The 17,431-nt window shown below is 39.3% G+C and overlaps 1 protein-coding gene across 1 annotated transcript in view; it reads right to left on the bottom strand.

Annotated features, from left to right (window-relative positions):
• Window positions 1-1,019: 1,019 nt before the first annotated feature.
• The window catches only part of LOC124277767 (serine/threonine-protein kinase 38-like), a 66,421-nt gene continuing 50,009 nt past the window's right edge, over window positions 1,020-17,431 (bottom strand). The window contains 11 exon segments of the mRNA XM_046713501.1: window positions 1,020-3,255; window positions 3,987-4,013; window positions 4,901-4,943; window positions 4,945-4,990; window positions 6,313-6,408; window positions 9,584-9,687; window positions 9,689-9,708; window positions 14,451-14,568; window positions 14,855-14,916; window positions 15,664-15,766; window positions 16,953-17,107. Coding sequence (XP_046569457.1) covers window positions 3,125-3,255; window positions 3,987-4,013; window positions 4,901-4,943; window positions 4,945-4,990; window positions 6,313-6,408; window positions 9,584-9,687; window positions 9,689-9,708; window positions 14,451-14,568; window positions 14,855-14,916; window positions 15,664-15,766; window positions 16,953-17,107 — 905 coding nt within the window. The 3' untranslated portion in view covers window positions 1,020-3,124.

Here is a 17,431-nt window from a genome sequence, read left to right as displayed (position 1 = left end):
TTTAATCCAGAAAAATTACAATTTCAAAACCTCTTCACATCAAATTTGAATCGGAGTTCGATATTTATTTGAGCATACCTGAATGACAATTATTCTTGTCTGGACTGTAATTTTTAGAAACATGTTTGAATATCATGCACACTTACACAAAGTGATTAAGGAAACTGTGTAGATACGTCACAATATTTCAAGTCTGTTCCTTCACTCAACACACTGCCCCTTACAACAACAGCATCCACAACAAGCACTTCCTAAAACATCTCAATATCCGCAGTAACATGATGACAATGATCAAGTATATAGATGGCATAAGTGTGCTGGGGAAACCCAGGCCTCCCAGCAAGACGAGGCTGAACACCCCAAGCGGACAGTCTTCCCCTCGACGTTATCAACACATACACATACAATATATAGACAACACACCAAGCTGATGCCCACAAATCAGTTCTGAACACTTTATAGGTAGGAAATATTAACAAAATTGCCACGGGGCTAGACGTGTAACAAGCCAGCTGAAAACGTATCGAACAATACCTCACTGCAGTTAAATTTACGTACAACCAAGTAATTAAGTTTCAAAACTACAAAACAGCTCAAAGTTTCCTACAAAATGACCAACAACCTTGCATGGATCTCTGTGCTGGAATGACATCTAAGTTTGAGGTGCATTAGCTTGTTGAACAGCTGGCTACCTGGGCATCCTTACAACAAATCTAGAGGGGCCTACAGCAACAGGCTATGTACGACAGTGGTCTTGAGATCACAGGCTTCCAGCTCACACCAAATCTGATGAGGAAGGACATGATGCAGCATTCAGCCAGCAACGACACAGAAATGGTGAATGTACACAGTGAAGGCCACCAAATATGCAAATTGGTAAAAAAGAAAATTGTTACTTTCTGATCTTTCTCCTTCATCTATCAGCAGACAATTTTTTTAAAAGGAGTAGTTTCTAAAGCTGCATGTCAATATTAATCAAACTGTTTTAACATTTTGTGGAAAGACAACCAAAAATCAAATCAAAATACTCATTATTTATGTATTCTTAGCACCACAAAGATATGACAAGATACAATAATCAGCTGATGAAAGAGCCCCCACAACTGCTAGTTTACTGATCTGCATGGGTTGTCTCCCTTGTTTACAGTATGGCTGACTTAAGACACAACACAGAGACTTATTTGAGGGACGTCCACAGTCCATGAGGTCTCGCACAGTTCTGATGGCTGCAAAATGAATCACACAGGACATGCTATCTGACAAGACATTTCAAGACGTCTGTACACCTCTTAATTCCTGTTGTCTGAACTGGTTATAAGGGGACGTAGATTTTGTATTCCTTATGATTCAAGAAACTGTGGATAATGATTTAGATCACTTGACCAGGAGCCGTTTCATCTTTTCATATCCTTTGTCAATTGATCACCCGATGGAGTGGACAACCCAGCACCGATTCTCGTGTGATGAATGTTGCCTATGATCAGTATGAGCTGGAAGATGTCTGTGTTGTTCGACATGACTATGTATGACTACAGTGACGTAAACTTGGCACCGGACTGCTTTCAGCACTTCTGGCTAATAACTTAACAGCATTAAATGTATAACATCTCGAGTAAGCAACACTTAAAACCATCACTAGTTGCATGGCATCTGAGGCAAGAATGGATACCACTGTGTGTTTACTGGGCTGATACAGCCACACTGATACACTTTCACGCGAACCTTCAGGTGGGCTGAGCTGTTGTATTTATAAGAAATTTGGGTGTATGATCAAACTCGGGTAAAGGCCAGCCATCTCCTGATGTAGACTGGCTGATAGTAATGAAACTGAAACATGAATAAACCCTTGTACTTAACAGGACCTACAACATTTCTTCTGGCTCGACCTGTTTGGAATAATGTCAAGTCTAGGGTGGGTATTGCAATGTTCAAAAGTAGATGATGACATAAAAATGACTCATTTTATTTCCCAACTGGCCATCTACCATTTTTTCTAGACTGAAGATCGGTCTAAACTGTCGCACCTGTACCATCCACATTGCCCAGAACGCCGGCACTACATCTCACTGTCATCCCAGAGTGAGAACACACATGTAACAAACTGCTTGTTAAAGGTCAACACTATATCTACGAAAGACTAACCCGGACATAATAACCCTCCTACTAACTACACTTTCCTCACAATGTTCTGAATCACATGGATTATATACACAGAGTTGGAATGTTGTTACACACGAGAAGCAAGCATGGCTTTCTCTTTGTCGTACATTAAATAACTCAACATCATATGGACATATTCACTCCATTTAAGCTTTGTGTTCTAGAAGCAGAGGAATCACAAATTTCACAGCATAATGTCAGAACAAACAGTTCCCTGGTATTTTTTCTCTCTTTTTTAGCTTTTAAATATTCATTTGGGACGAAATGGAAACGAAACTGTAATAAATAAATAAAAGGAAATGTTGTTTTTGCACAATCGGCTAGCTATAAATACGACGCCAGTGGACACTAATGGTTACCATGCAAATACCTGAATATATCGCAATTAGGATGACTGGTATCATTCAAACAAACAACCCAAGAGCCAAAGATCAAACCAAACACAGAAACCACTCAGAGACTGGCTCACAGGAACCCCATAGTCATCTTAAGGAATCACTTTGAGGAGAACTCTGACTTTTGACCTGCCTGACCTTGACCTGTCGTCTGCTCTCCTTAGCTAAAATCCTGGTGTTCTATGAAGCTGAAAGATTAGAGCAGGATAAACTGGACACTCAAATTCTGTTCAGGTTTCGTAACTGAAATATATTCTCCTAGGTACTGCAATGTTTCTTTCAGTCTGTCTGTCATTCACGAACTCAAAGAACCAACACTGATCACACAGACACTATTGTCTTTCATACTGGATCACCTAAAAGAAACCAGAAACTTTTTGCAAAATCACATCATTCTTCCAGCACTACTCAAAACAACACCGTATACTCTGGATACACAGAGAGCATAAGAGACTCCTGGCGGCAGGCAGACAGACAGGCAGGCCAGGTTACAGGAGGATGCAACATATCACACAAGCTGTCTCCATCTTCACTCCCTGCACAACATGTCCGCTTCTGGGGACCATATTCTAACTTTTGGAGAGAGGCGGTCGAGCTCCTCGCTGTGTGAGCCCCTCAAACCTCTTGAATGTGTAGTTGATGAACACCCAGTCCTTGTATTTAGGGTCCTTCTCACTGCCCTCGGCAGTCATGTTTGTGGCTGGAAGAAAGACACTAAGTTGTATTCATTGTACAAAAATATTCCTTTAATGAAATCATCATCAATGGCTCTTCATTATTGTAACTGGAACTAGAATGAAAATTGTAATTTCTACAACACAGAGCAAAACACATAATTTTCCATCCTTTGTGAAATAGTTGTGTATCTCTCTACTGACAACATACCCAGACTGGATCACAGTAATCTTAAAAGAAAGTGAGTGAGTCAGTATGTTTTTCGCCGCTTTGAGCAATATTCCAGATACATCACAGCGGGGGACACCAGAAATGGGCTTCACACATGTGGGAAATTGAGCCCAGGCCTTCGACATGCTTTAACCACTAGGCTAACCCACCGCACCCTTAAAAGAAAGGCTAACAGAAAGAAACTAACAAATTAAATAAGTTTCTCAACAGGTCATGTGATAATCACATGCATAATGTTTGCTCCAGTGTGAATTCCTGCCAGTGCTGGCTGAGATCCTAACAAGATGAGAAACAGAGTTATGCCCCTTTGACAGTGGGTTCAAGACACTGCTAAATTTGACACTGAACTAAATTTTAGACATACAAATACTAGTATAAGTGAAAAATGCAACACTGAACATAACTACAGATGTCAGATTAGGAAAAACCCACAGGAGGTGTACCAAATACTAGTATAAGTGAATGATAATGCATGCATGTCTATGAAAGGTATATATTCAGTCTCCCTGAACATGAATAAATTACCTTCTTGTTGCTGCTGCGGAGATGTTGCTGAAAAGAGAAAAAAGTATTCTCGTAAACAATCTGTCCTCTGCAAGCAACGACTTGAACACATAGTTGTCTTCTGTACTCGGATAATGATAATCTTTATGTTAGGACAAAAATAAATCTTAAAAGGCTAGTGGACTACAGGTCTCATAAAAAATGCAAGAGATTATATTCTATAATAAATGTTGGTCAGTGACCCCTCCGACTTGGGAAATGGTTGAGGCTTTGTCTGGTCCGAAATTTCCTCTCTAAATTAGTTTTGAGAATACATGTCCCCATTTTATGCCACAATATGCCCAAAGTTGCAAGGCATGGAGAATACTGTATGAAATTGTTGATACTCAGGTTTCGCACTCATTTTAAATACAGCAGGGTGTAAAATTCTTTTCACTAACATGAACAGTGTTTAAGAACATTTGTTGCCATCAAGAAGGATTGACAGACAACCCTGTTCCTACACCCCTGGCCTCACTTCCTAAGGTGAGGTGAAATTTGGTTTAACGTCGTGCTTAAGAATATTGCGCTCATATGACGACGTGCATGCAAGTGTATGTGTATGTATGTGCGGCTGCTTGTACTAGCCCAGACTGAAGCTGGTTTTATAGTGCTAGCCCACTGAGATACCATGCCGCAGTGAAGCATGAATAGCCCACTCAGACACAGTATACTGACTCCGAGCCGACCAGTCCTTGTTGTACCCATTAATGCCGAGTGCTAGGCAGGGACCAACAAGTGCCATATTTTAACGTCTTTTGGTATGACGCGGTCGGGGACCAAACCCGTGACCTTCCGCTCTCCGGCAGAAAAGAATTCTAATGTTTTCATCAGTCAGATTGTAGAAATGACAGAACACATGTAGATAACACAGAAGAGCTTTCTCTGGAACTTACGCCATTTGAGGTCTATTTCAGGGAAATCATCAAAATTGGACGTTATCATCGATCCCCTTCACTTCTATTGGAATGGCTGCCGGACGCTCCCTGAACAAAATCAGATGTTTATAGCATGACTGGACTGTTGTTGTAAGAAGAATCCTCATTACAATAGATCAGTTATGAACCAAAATAATAGGGTTGGTTGGTAGTCTATTGGTAAAGCATCAACTCGTCACACTGAAAACACTGATTCAAATCCCCACATATATAAAGTGTGTTGAACCTATTTCTGGTATCCCTGTTTGTAATGTGGCTGTGATAAAGCTAAAAGTTGTGTAAAACTATACTGATTCACTATCAAAACAATCCAAGAAGTTTCAAAAACCCAAAGGAGAGAACATTTGTAAATCTGTCAGCTCAAGGGACATAATAACTCTACAACTGTTAATGCAAGACATATTCATAGCAATGGCTTCATTATGGCTTAAAGGCACAATGTCACACTTTTTCGACAATATTTTGGTCTATAATATATATATATATTGGGGCATATGCACTCACTTCAGCTTCCTATTAATACAATAAAAGACTTGTTATCCCTTACGACTTGACTGAAATCTATAATCGAAACTTTGAGGCGAACAGCTTCCAAACAGATAACAGATGCCATATAGGGAATGTAAACGATTGCTCCGTACATCGAAAACTGTCGCATGCGTTGTTATCGGTGTTTGCCGAACTGGCCTCAATCACAAGTTGCGTTATTGGATAATATTGTAAAGAGCATTCCAAGGGACATAACTCTATGGGGTTAAATTATATGGTAGCTTCGCTGGGGGCTGATAGTTAGTATAATGAGAGAAATGCAATATTGATTTTTAGAGAAGTGTGGCATGATAGTGTGCCTTTCAGAGATTCAGTGTAAATCATTCAACATCACAACCTTGGACTTCTATATAAGGAAACGATTTCATGAAAAACATAAATACATTAAAGGCTACAACCAACTAATCCTACAGTTTTTTGATGACGGAAAGTTGTCATTATGACATAGACCACGTAGCTATACAGATGAACTGGGTACACACCAGCCAAATGTAAAATCAAATCAATTAAGTTTTGCCAATACATAATGTTTTCCTGTATAATCAAGAACAGATTATTCATAATTTCTGAATCCTCATTGATATGAATGTCCTGGGAATATCAAACAGTCTCAGGTTATAGACATTGTATATATACTGACTGACTGACTGAGTTTAGTTTTATGCCGCTTTGTACAAGAAATGGGCTTAACACATTGTGCCCATGTGGGAATCGAACCGGTCTTCGGTCTTCGGCGTGACGAGCCAACGCTTTAACCACTAGGCTACCCCACCGCCCCTGTATATATACTACACAAAAGAAGTCAAGAACATGTGACCCACCTGATATGTTCCCAGTCTACCATCTTGAAGAATGGGTGAGTTTTGATCTCCTCTATACCGTGGGCACCGATCCGATGCTCTCCGTCACAACAGAACCTGCAGCATATCAAACAACATAACAACTAGCCAAGGATTTCTTTGGGTGGCTTCAGTTGTTGGTGATCTATAGCCTATTTTTATATTGTGTTGTCCCCTATAGTTAAAATGTTTTAGATTCAATTACTAGTTTTACATGTATATCTGTGATACTCTAGTTGCTTTACTGTCCTTTGTCGGCAGGTTTTTACACTATCTATATATATTCTATTTCAATGTCAAGTGTTCTCGTCATGATATGGCTGAAATATTGCCGATGTGATGTTAACTAATAACTCACTCACTCACTCTTTGGGTGGCATTTTAGAAGTTGTAAAGATGAAGGAAAACCAAGTTCTATGGATAGTCAACTTCTTTATTGCAATGAGTGTGACGTTTGCAACATGATCTAAATCAGAAATATGACTTGGATCTTGAAGAAGAATCAACTTGTGAGTGATTTCTTCCTATGAATAATCCCTAACCCCAACACTAAGTATTTCATTTTTAACATCAGGAATAGCAAAGACTCCATAACTTTAATCCCTAATTACTAGCACTAATCACTACTGAGAGAACATCAGAAAGGACTGACAACAGGTCTGGGTCCATAAAGATTCCCATGTACCACCTCTTGGTTTCAATAGATTTGTTCCCACATAGCAGCATTCCAACTTGTTGAAAGAAGTGCATTCTGTCTACACAGCCAGTGTTTATAACAGCTATACATTTCGCTTTTACAGAAAAAGGAATTGACAAAACAGTCTGTCGTTTCTTAGGATTTTCTACTTTGCAAACCTGCCAGAAATATGATTGTTGTTATCCAAAATAAATATTTGATGAAACTATAGTTCTTCCCAGTCAACAGTGTGAGACAGCTTCACCATGGAACTATTTACACTGGAGCCTTCCATCATTTGCAGCAGTTGTATCTGTATTTGCCAGTCTGGCAACAAATACTGTTTGTATATTTGAAGATGTCTTATGCAATATTTCATACAGAGTTTTATTCAGAAGCAACCAATACCTTAATGCTTCAAGGAACATAATTCAAAAGACCATCTGCCTGAATAATTCTTCATGCCACCTCTAACATTGAAACATTACAAGTTCCTGAAACATTTACCTCCAGCTTAAGATGTTATACAAAATGATCAAAACATCAGAAAAAGGTTAAATGCTCAATGATGCCTTCAACACAGGAGAATACACGGATCTTCTCAAGTGCCAAATATAGCCATGTATCTGCTCACAGAGCCAATGGACTTACAGCTTCACAAACCTGACTCACTTTGATCTCTGTTCATTTGAATTCTATTGATGTTGCCACCTGTAGGCTTTGTGGTGTTTGTAGCCTAAATGCTGAGGATATTCTGCATAACTTGGTTGTTTCTAAACTGTTATGATTTTCTACTATATATATCATTTCCTGAACGATCATATTGGAAAACCACACAATGCAAAATCTTATCTGGGTCATACAATCATCCAACCTAATTATTCTTATCTCCCTTTCTATAATTCACAAGTCATGAAAACAGTGATATGTGAGCTCAGGTTCGACCACCGCTGCAAACACGCCTGGCATCATGGCCGCTCCACAACCGATAAACGTAAGACAGGCCACATATCCTGGAACATTTCATGATCATGTTTCATTGGCCCCATTGGTAACACAGAATTTGTCCTGTCAGGGAGGTACTGCTACATACTAGGGAAGTCGTTAAGGGTCTGTTTTCCATGGTAGAGCATCATTTACAAGCCAGGCTTTGAGTCACAAGATTCATATACATGAGTAGACAAATGGTGTTGGGTTTTCAATGACTAAGTGATAGTAACACGGCACTTTCTGCTTCTATGGCCATCACATACCTCAGTGTGTATTTGTTATTAGTCAATACAGATTCAGATAAATGTGGTTCTGTTACATTTAGTTTATCTTTCTTCCATAATTATGCAAATAGCTCTTTCCAGTTTTCCTAGAGCTCTCACAGTTAAGTTTGCTAATTCAAGACAAATTTTCAGGAAGGAAAAAGTAATGCATGTATTTCCTTGTGGAGTCCCCTTTATCAATGATAGCAGGCATCATATTTCTATACACTAGAGTAAATAACAATTATATTCTTCCCTGTTCCACTTTAAACATTTTCCTTTCAAAATTAAAGAACAATACATATTTTAAGCAATTATCGACATTGTTTTGAGGCCAAATATTTTATTTTTCACACTTCTATTGCCTTCATATATTTTGCACTGGTAGGAGAAGAAAGAAAGCTAAATTAATCGGCCATCACTACTACTAGACTGCACACAGCTATAATCTGGATATCAAGCAACTGACCTCTGTGACAGTAACTCTACACCCCGCTCATGTACACATTCAGCATGATGTGCAAGTCAGTTTGTGGTGTCACAACATGGATCAAATGTCTGGATCCTGAGAACGTACAACTAATTATATCTTGGACAATAACCTTAAGCTGAGCCTATAATCACACCTTTACTGTATACAGTAACTATAGACTGTGACATTCTGAAGGTTTTGAGCCCACCTTAAATCTAAGTGTCTCTTCAGCTATGTGCACACTAGAGTAATATTATTTCTTAATCGTTTGGCTTTAGTGCAATTTGGTTATCGTAATTAGCAGAACATCTTGGCTTGATGAATAACATCAACAAATTTGAGTGAGTGAGTGAGTGAATTTAGTTTTACGCCGCACTCAGCAATATTCCAGCTATATGGCGGCGGTCTGTAAATACTCGAGTCTGGACCAGACAATCCAGTGATCAACAGTATGAGTATTGACCTGCGCAATTGGGAACCGATGACATGTGTCAACCAAGCCAGTGAGCCTGACCCCCCGATCCTGTTAGTCGCCTCTTACGACAAGCATGGGTTACTGAAGGTTCATTCTAACCCGGACCTTCACGGGTTCCACAAATTTGAATCATAAAAGATATATATTATACAAGATACATAAGATTCTACCAATGATATGACTAACTCACAGCTTCCAAGATTCAGGTCTATTGCACATTTCATGGTAGAACTTGACAGTCTATTTTAAACAAGGATGTAACCAAATTTGATGTATTTCAGCCATTCAAGAAGGTGCACAGACCGTACTCTGCCAATTTATAACATTTTTTGCAAACACCTGAACCATGTCAACAACAAGGGGTCCCCATATCATACCTTTGAATGAGATCCCTGGCTTCCTCAGAGATAGGCACTTCTGGCGGGAAGATGAGTGTTTCTCGCCAGTTCATCACCTTCCTGTATGTCTCCTGGGGGTTCTCCTGAACAAAATGGCGGGTAACCTGCAAGGTCAAGGACATTCTAGGTTCAACACAGAGTTGGTGAGTAGGTGTTGTATGGCTATAAGCAACTCAGTGCTGGAAAACAAGAAATGATATCGGTATTACTTGTATCATGTATGTCAGTGGCTACACCATTTGCCTCACAAGTCAATACATTGCTCGTAACAAGGATTATCCATGGTGCCCACCCATTCCCAGCGTCAGTCTTGATAATATATAAAAAGCACAATAATAACACACTTGTACTTTTGAGTGCCTTGTATGTGATATGAGGGTATTTGAGATGAAGAAGGGACTAAAATCTCAAACATATTCAAAGTTAAAGTCAATTCAAATTTCAATTCTGTTTGAGATTTTTGTTCTTTATTCAACTTCTGGCACATGTTAGGTTTCGTTTCTCAAGAGAAACATGCAGCAGTTTGATTTGGATCCCATACACAGAGTTTTGTGGAGGCAAATGGCATTTTGATGGTTTTAAAAACTTTTGACAGGCATATTTTTTACCAGGACATTTTGAGTTCAAATGATTACAATCTGTCATTGTCCTAGAACACAATTATTTGATCAAAAACCCATTCAAAGTGAAAGATATCATAGCTGTCCTACGATGTCCTTCATGAAAACTAGTTTGTTGTGTACACAAAAGTTAACGTCACAGACCTTATCTAAATCATCACAATATATATCAACCAGCACTGAATCTATAGGTTACTTTCTTCCTCTGAGTACACAGGACAGTTAGCAGCTCCTGTGCAGATCCAAGTGACATAGTCAACACTGCTTTATCCCTCTTCCTCAACAGGTCATGACAGTTTGCTAACATCAGCAGGCAGCTTACATTAACCCTCACTTCACTTCCTCATCAGATCCCCAACAAAACGTGACCTCTGACATTAAGCCTTGACCTCCCAGTCTCCCTAACCTCATAACTACCAACACTGGCAGTATGTTTATAATCTCCTCTCTCTGACCTCCGACCTTTTCTTGTCATAAAGGCCAAACAATGGAGCATCTGATCTTTCCAAAGAAGAGTCTTTCAGATTTAATACAAATGTCAGTTTTTCCTCTGTTGACGCCCAAACAGCAGCCACACCCATGTCAAAGGAAGAAAGCAGCCATGGTTTCAAAGTCCAGTCATACTTCATTCAATATTTGCTTTGTTAAGAAATACAGTGGAGTCACGGTCACTTCATTACTCAAGGCTTAGCTCAATACTCTATAACTTCCTCAGGAAAAAGACTCCTGCTTCAGGTTTTGACAAACATCATACAGCTTTTGAAGCGTTATCCTTTTGTGTCTGTTTGCATACATAAGCTCACATTTTCTGCTTCAGGGATTGTCGTGGTGTTTTGGTTGTCCTTTTATTGGGGATAAAACACGTATACTGGGGGCTGACGCCTCAATATTTCTAAATCAATAGAATTTCAGATTTGTATGAAAGTTTCCACTCCAGCCTGGTGATAAAAAGACAGGTTTGATTTCTTGTTTACTATTGCACTCCGTAATATAAATAAATACCTCTGGACCTGACAATCCAGTGATTGAAGTCATGAACACTGATCTACACAACTGGAAAATAGTAATATGCATCAACCAAGTCAGCGATCCTGGGATGGACTCTTCATGCCATACCAGGCACCAACTGACAATGATGAACTGTTGTAACCAGCCTTAGTGTATTCTAAACCAACTGACAGTGATGAACTGTTGTAACCACCCTTAGTGTATTCTAAACCAACTGACAGTGATGAACTGTTGTAACCAGCCTTAGTGTATTCTAAACCAACTGACAGTGATGAACTGTTGTAACCAGCCTAAACCAACTGACAGTGATGAACTGTTGTAACCAGCCTTACTGTATTCTAAAACCAACTGACAGTGATGAACTGTTGTAACCAACCACCTTTAGTGTATTCTAAACCAACTGACAGTGATGAACTGTTGTAACCAGCCTTAGTGTATTCTAAACCAACTGACAGTGATGAACTGTTGTAACCAGCCTTAGTGTATTCTAAACCAACTGACAGTGATGAACTGTTGTAACCAGCCTTAGTGTATTCTAAACCAACTGACAGTGATGAACTGTTGTAACCAGCCTTAGTGTATTCTAAAACCAACTGACAGTGATGAACTGTTGTAACCAGCCTTAGTGTATTCTAAACCAACTGACAGTGATGAACTGTTGTAACCAGCCTTAGTGTATTCTAAACCAACTGACAGTGATGAACTGTTGTAACCAGCCTTAGTGTATTCTAAACCAACTGACAGTGATGAACTGTTGTAACCAGTCTTAGTGTATTCTAAACCAACTGACAGTGATGAACTGTTGTAACCAGCCTTAGTAGTCTAAACCAACTGACAGTGATGAACTGTTGTAACCAGTCTTAGTGTATTCTAAACCAACTGACAGTGATGAACTGTTGTAACCAGCCTTAGTGTATTCTAAAACCAACTGACAGTGATGAACTGTTGTGTAAACCAACCAGTGATGAACTTTGTACCAGTGTATTCTAAACCAACTGACAGTGATGAACTGTTGTAACCAGTCTTAGTGTATTCTAAACCAACTGACAGTGATGGACTGTTGTAACCACCCTAGTGTATTCTAAACCAACTGACAGTGATGAACTGTTGTAACCAGCCTTAGTGTATTCTAAACCAACTGACAGTGATGAACTGTTGTAACCACCCTTAGTGTATTCTAAACCAACTGACAGTGATGAACTGTTGTAACCAGCCTTAGTGTATTCTAAACCAACTGACAGTGATGAACTGTTGTAACCAGCCTTAGTGTATTCTAAACCAACTGACAGTGATGAACTGTTGTAACCAGCCTTAGTGTATTCTAAACCAACTGACAGTGATGAACTGTTGTAACCAGCCTTAGTGTATTCTAAACCAACTGACAGTGATGAACTGTTGTAACCAGCCTTAGTGTATTCTAAACCAACTGACAGTGATGAACTGTTGTAACCAGCCTTAGTGTATTCTAAACCAACTGACAGTGATGAACTGTTGTAACCAGCCCACAGCCTTAGTGTATTCTAAACCAACTGACAGTGATGAACTGTTGTAACCAGCCTTAGTGTATTCTGAACCAACTGACAGTGATGAACTGTTGTAACCAGCCTTAGTGTATTCTAAACCAACTGACAGTGATGAACTGTTGTAACCAGCCTTAGTGTATTCTAAACCAACTGACAGTGATGAACTGTTGTAACCAGCCTTAGTGTATTCTAAACCAACTGACAGTGATGAACTGTTGTAACCAGCCTAGTGTACTCTAAACCAACTGACAGTGATGAACTGTTGTATCCAGCCTTAGTGTATTCTAAACCAACTGCTCCTCAGCAGGAGGGCACTCAAACTTGAAACCATGGGTGGCCTACGTTGCTTTCAACTACCAGTACTGTGTTTACACTTTTTCACTGTCATAATCTGCTATTATAAAGCATTTCATGAAAACCTGTCTGGCAGGATATCTTTAGAATACATGTATGTCAATTACATATGAAAGGTGATTCATTAAAACTACACAATCACATGTGGAGATGCAGCTTTAATCCATTTTTGTACATACAGAACTTACGCCAGTTTGTCCTGATATCTTCATATTTTTTGGACAGACTGCATTCATGCCCGAATCTCTATCTCATAACACAGATATTTCCTGGAGGCAGGTCAAGGACCACAAGGCTGAGAATGTCCTCGTTAATAATGTTAAGCATTATTGTGAAGGGGGTCACGTTTGTTGTTTAATGTCAGCCTCAGTGATATTAGAGCACAATGGCAAGATTTAATTAATCAAGTCTTGACCAGACAATCCTGTGATTAATATTATCAATATGATGGCAAGACTTAAATAATCAAATCTTGACCATACAATCTTTTGATTAATATTATTAGTAAATGATGGCAAGATATAAATAATCCAGTATTGACCAGACAATACTGTGATTGATATCATTAATATATGATGGCAAGACTTAAATAATCAAGTCTTGACCAGACAATCCTGTGACTAATATGATGAGCAATTGTCCATGCAGTCAAGGTGGGGTGAAATGTAATCAACAAAGTCACTGAATGTAGCAACCAATCCATTAAGTAGCTTCTTACAACCAAACAAAATCACTTGAGGATATAACAACCATACAAGCATAGCTTGTTGAGGACATATTCTAACCCTAAATTACCACCGGGGATCCAAGTTATAACCCTAATGCTAGTCTTTAATTCAATAATTGTTTAAATGCTAATTTCTAGAAAATATAAATGAAAAGAACATGTTGTCCAACTAACAGACTGCCAATATCATGGGCTTAGCAACAGCACAGCCCTGGAGTAAGGCTACTCTCATGCCAACAGTTAAAGACCTAGCAAGGCCCTGGATTCAACTACATGTAATGCAAACCTCAGGGGAATCCCCATAATTTTGAACTGTACCCATCCTGGGTAGGAGAGCGGAATGTTGAGTGTCTTGAACCAAGAACAGGGGGTTGGGGACAGGGGATGGGGGAAGTGGGGTGGGAGAGCCCCATGGACGGCATGGACGGACAGACACTGTGGGATCTATACGTGTCTACACCTCCACCATATTTCTTATAGATGTTTAGATACCCTAATCATCGTAATTTGTTCAAGGCCATGGGACAAGTCCTACTTTCTAACCCTGCTTGGATTGAGACCACATTATCTTTTGGCCTTGTGTCAACATAGTGAAGAATGTGACCTATACTGACCTATAAGCATCTCGTACATGATGACCCCGAGAGACCACCAATCACAGGTGCTCATGTAGCCATTCTGCATAAATACTTCAGGCGCGATGTAGTCAGGCGTTCCTACTGTGGAATAGGCCTGGAAAAGAACATCACATAATGACACCTTACTGCAACATACCAGCCAAATTCAAAGCACTTAGGAATAAAGTCTTTGTTTTCGTATGAACATCTTCAAATATATTGCAATAGGCTCACAGATTGGGTGGAATCTAAACATGTCTGTAGAAACAAGTTAAGTCTCTTCAACGTCTTACCAATGTGAGCAGCATGCTGTCTTATGTCAATATAGGAATGATGACTTTGAATTATGAGTCAATATTTACTTTGAATTATTTAAGAATATTGCCACATAATCTTCTTACCAATGCCCTTCGATTTCTCTTCCAGCTTTCTGCTCTTCTTTTTGAATCCATAGGATTCCCATCTGAAACATTCAACACTGTTTAGCAGGTAGTTATTGAGAGAAGGACTTGAGACACAACATTATTATCAACACAATTAAAGCAGCACTCTGGGCAGCATTCAAAATAATCGCCGGCCCGAAACCCATCGCCGGTTGTTACTGCATCGGGCTGGCAGTTTCAAATATTTACCGGCCCTTGTGGCCTTCAGTAACTTATCTGTCATTTGTTGGTGGGTTTTTTTCAACTGGAATCTTTCCCATATTTTCTTCTTTATTAACGTTCGGGAATCATTCATGATCCATCATGTTCCGATAACTTATAGTTTCATTTCCTGGTATTTCAGCGCTTTGCGCATAGGAATGTCAGCACCAGTCTTCAACAAATAAAAACTTCTCTCTGCGCCATAGGCTTCGCTAATTGATTTTGTAGATACAGTGTGAAACTGTGTACAGTGTAGTCTATATTGTTTTGACTTTAACAAAATGGGCCTGCAGATTTCATTCAGGGCCTGTAGATTTTAAAGCCTGCTGCCCTGATGGCCAACTGGCAAAATAAAGTATTGCAAACACTGACTCTGGGTGCCACTGCTATCAAGCAGTCACAACATTACTCTTTGTAACAGCTTCACGTCTTGGCGTATGGATTATCGTGGGTTAAATATACCTGATCTGAAGAACTATCACAAGATTCTTGCTATGTTGTAAATGGAGGAAACAGTCAAAGAATCAAAACAATACACAGTTAGTCTTGATGCAAGTTGAACTCACTAAAATCCCCTGCTTTGGCTTGTGAGAGATCTTTGTAAAAGTCTGTTCGGTGCGACTTCTTCAATCCTGTACACAATCCAAAGTCTGAAAGTTTGATATGTCCCTGAAAGAAAAGACAGAAATGAAGAAGTCTTGGAACTTTCATTTCATATTGAACACAACTTTAACCTTATGTCAGCCTAAAAACTGATATGTCACAGAGAAAAAAACAACTAAACTTGCCCTACAAGCAGAGCAAATAAAGCCAGACAGCTAACATCTGTGATGTGCCTAAGAGCATGCCTAATCTCTGACTGAGAAATGTGTTGATTTTGTTTCAAACAACTAAGGTCCTCACAATCAGATAGAATGAGTGTGTGAGTTTAGTTTCTTCAAGTTGCTTTTAGCAATGTCATGCCACCATGGGATTCACACATTGTACACATATGGGGAATTGAACCTGGGTCTTTGGAGTGACAAGTGAATGCTTCAACCACTAGGCTATCCAACTATCAGATAGAACCAGCATGGAGAGAACAAGGCATGTCTTACATCGGAGGTTCATTCAGGGATGATCAGACACTACAAACATTTCTGTTGCCAACAATTTATTTCACTAAACCCACTCTATGATGATATCTTTCACACTGAAGATCAAGTCTGACATTAGGACATAAAGACAACCGAGATAGCTTGAGTTTAAATTGTGTTTTGATTCATCCAGGTGGTACATAAACACATAAGGAAACAGGTGCCCCTATGTCACACTCTAATGAACATGCCTCCAAACAGGACCACACCTAGATAATACAAGCCACTACATTGTACATCTGAATGTTCTGCTCACTGCAGTGGATATGTCTGTCAGTGTTCTGCTGCCTAGCTTGCATGTTCAAAAAGTAACCTTCTGGACCTACCCTCATGAATATTGATTGACACGAAACATACATGACCATGAAGAAGGAAGTCCATGCAAGTCCACTGAACACACTAAATGGGATATGGCTGACATTTCAGACATATAATTTAACCAACAAAGGACACATCATGCCCCTTGCACGCTTGGTTAAGTCATACCAGCTTACAATGTGTTTGTTAAGGATGTTTTCGAAGTGAGGAAACAAGTTTTCAAAACATTTACATCCTTTTACGGATTCAGATATTCATTGTTACTACAACTGAAATCTCCAAAATGTGTCCTCCCCATTACAACATTCTACACAAAAATGGACATGATATTTCAACATGTGCCTCATAAAACCTTTCACGTTTCATTGGTCTGAATAATAATGTTATGTTCGATATATTACCTTAGCATCCATTAAAAGATTATCTGGTTTAATATCTCGGTGTATAAAGCCGAGCTTGTGTATAGAATCTATAGCCAGCACAGATTCTGCGACATAGAACTGGGTCTGCTCCTCTGTCAGTGTGTCTCTCTTCATCAACAGTGTCATCATGTCACCTGCAACAACAAAGTCACCACTTCTGAGTGAGTGAGTCAGTCAGGTTTTATGCTGTTTTTAAGCATATACTGGCAAATTCACAGCAGGACAAAAAAAAGTAGGCTTAACACATTATACAAATATAGGAAATTGAACCAGGGCTTTCAGTGAATGCTTTATAACTAGATTACCTCATTGCGATACTTTCCTTCTCATGAGAGCCTACTCTAACAAGGTTTTATCTAGTCATACACAGAAACACAGCTGTGAATGGAAATTACGAACCCATGCTATCACATAAAATTATAAGTAAAGTTATTGCTTTGTAGATAAAGCTCATTCAA

The sequence above is a fragment of the Haliotis rubra genome, unplaced genomic scaffold (genome assembly GCF_003918875.1).
Source record: "Haliotis rubra isolate DU_JTF1 unplaced genomic scaffold, ASM391887v1 Scf227, whole genome shotgun sequence".
Classification (NCBI taxonomy): Eukaryota; Metazoa; Mollusca; class Gastropoda; order Lepetellida; family Haliotidae; genus Haliotis; species Haliotis rubra.
The sequence above is the reverse complement of the archived record's forward strand: the minus strand, read 5'-3'. Positions and strand labels throughout refer to the sequence as shown.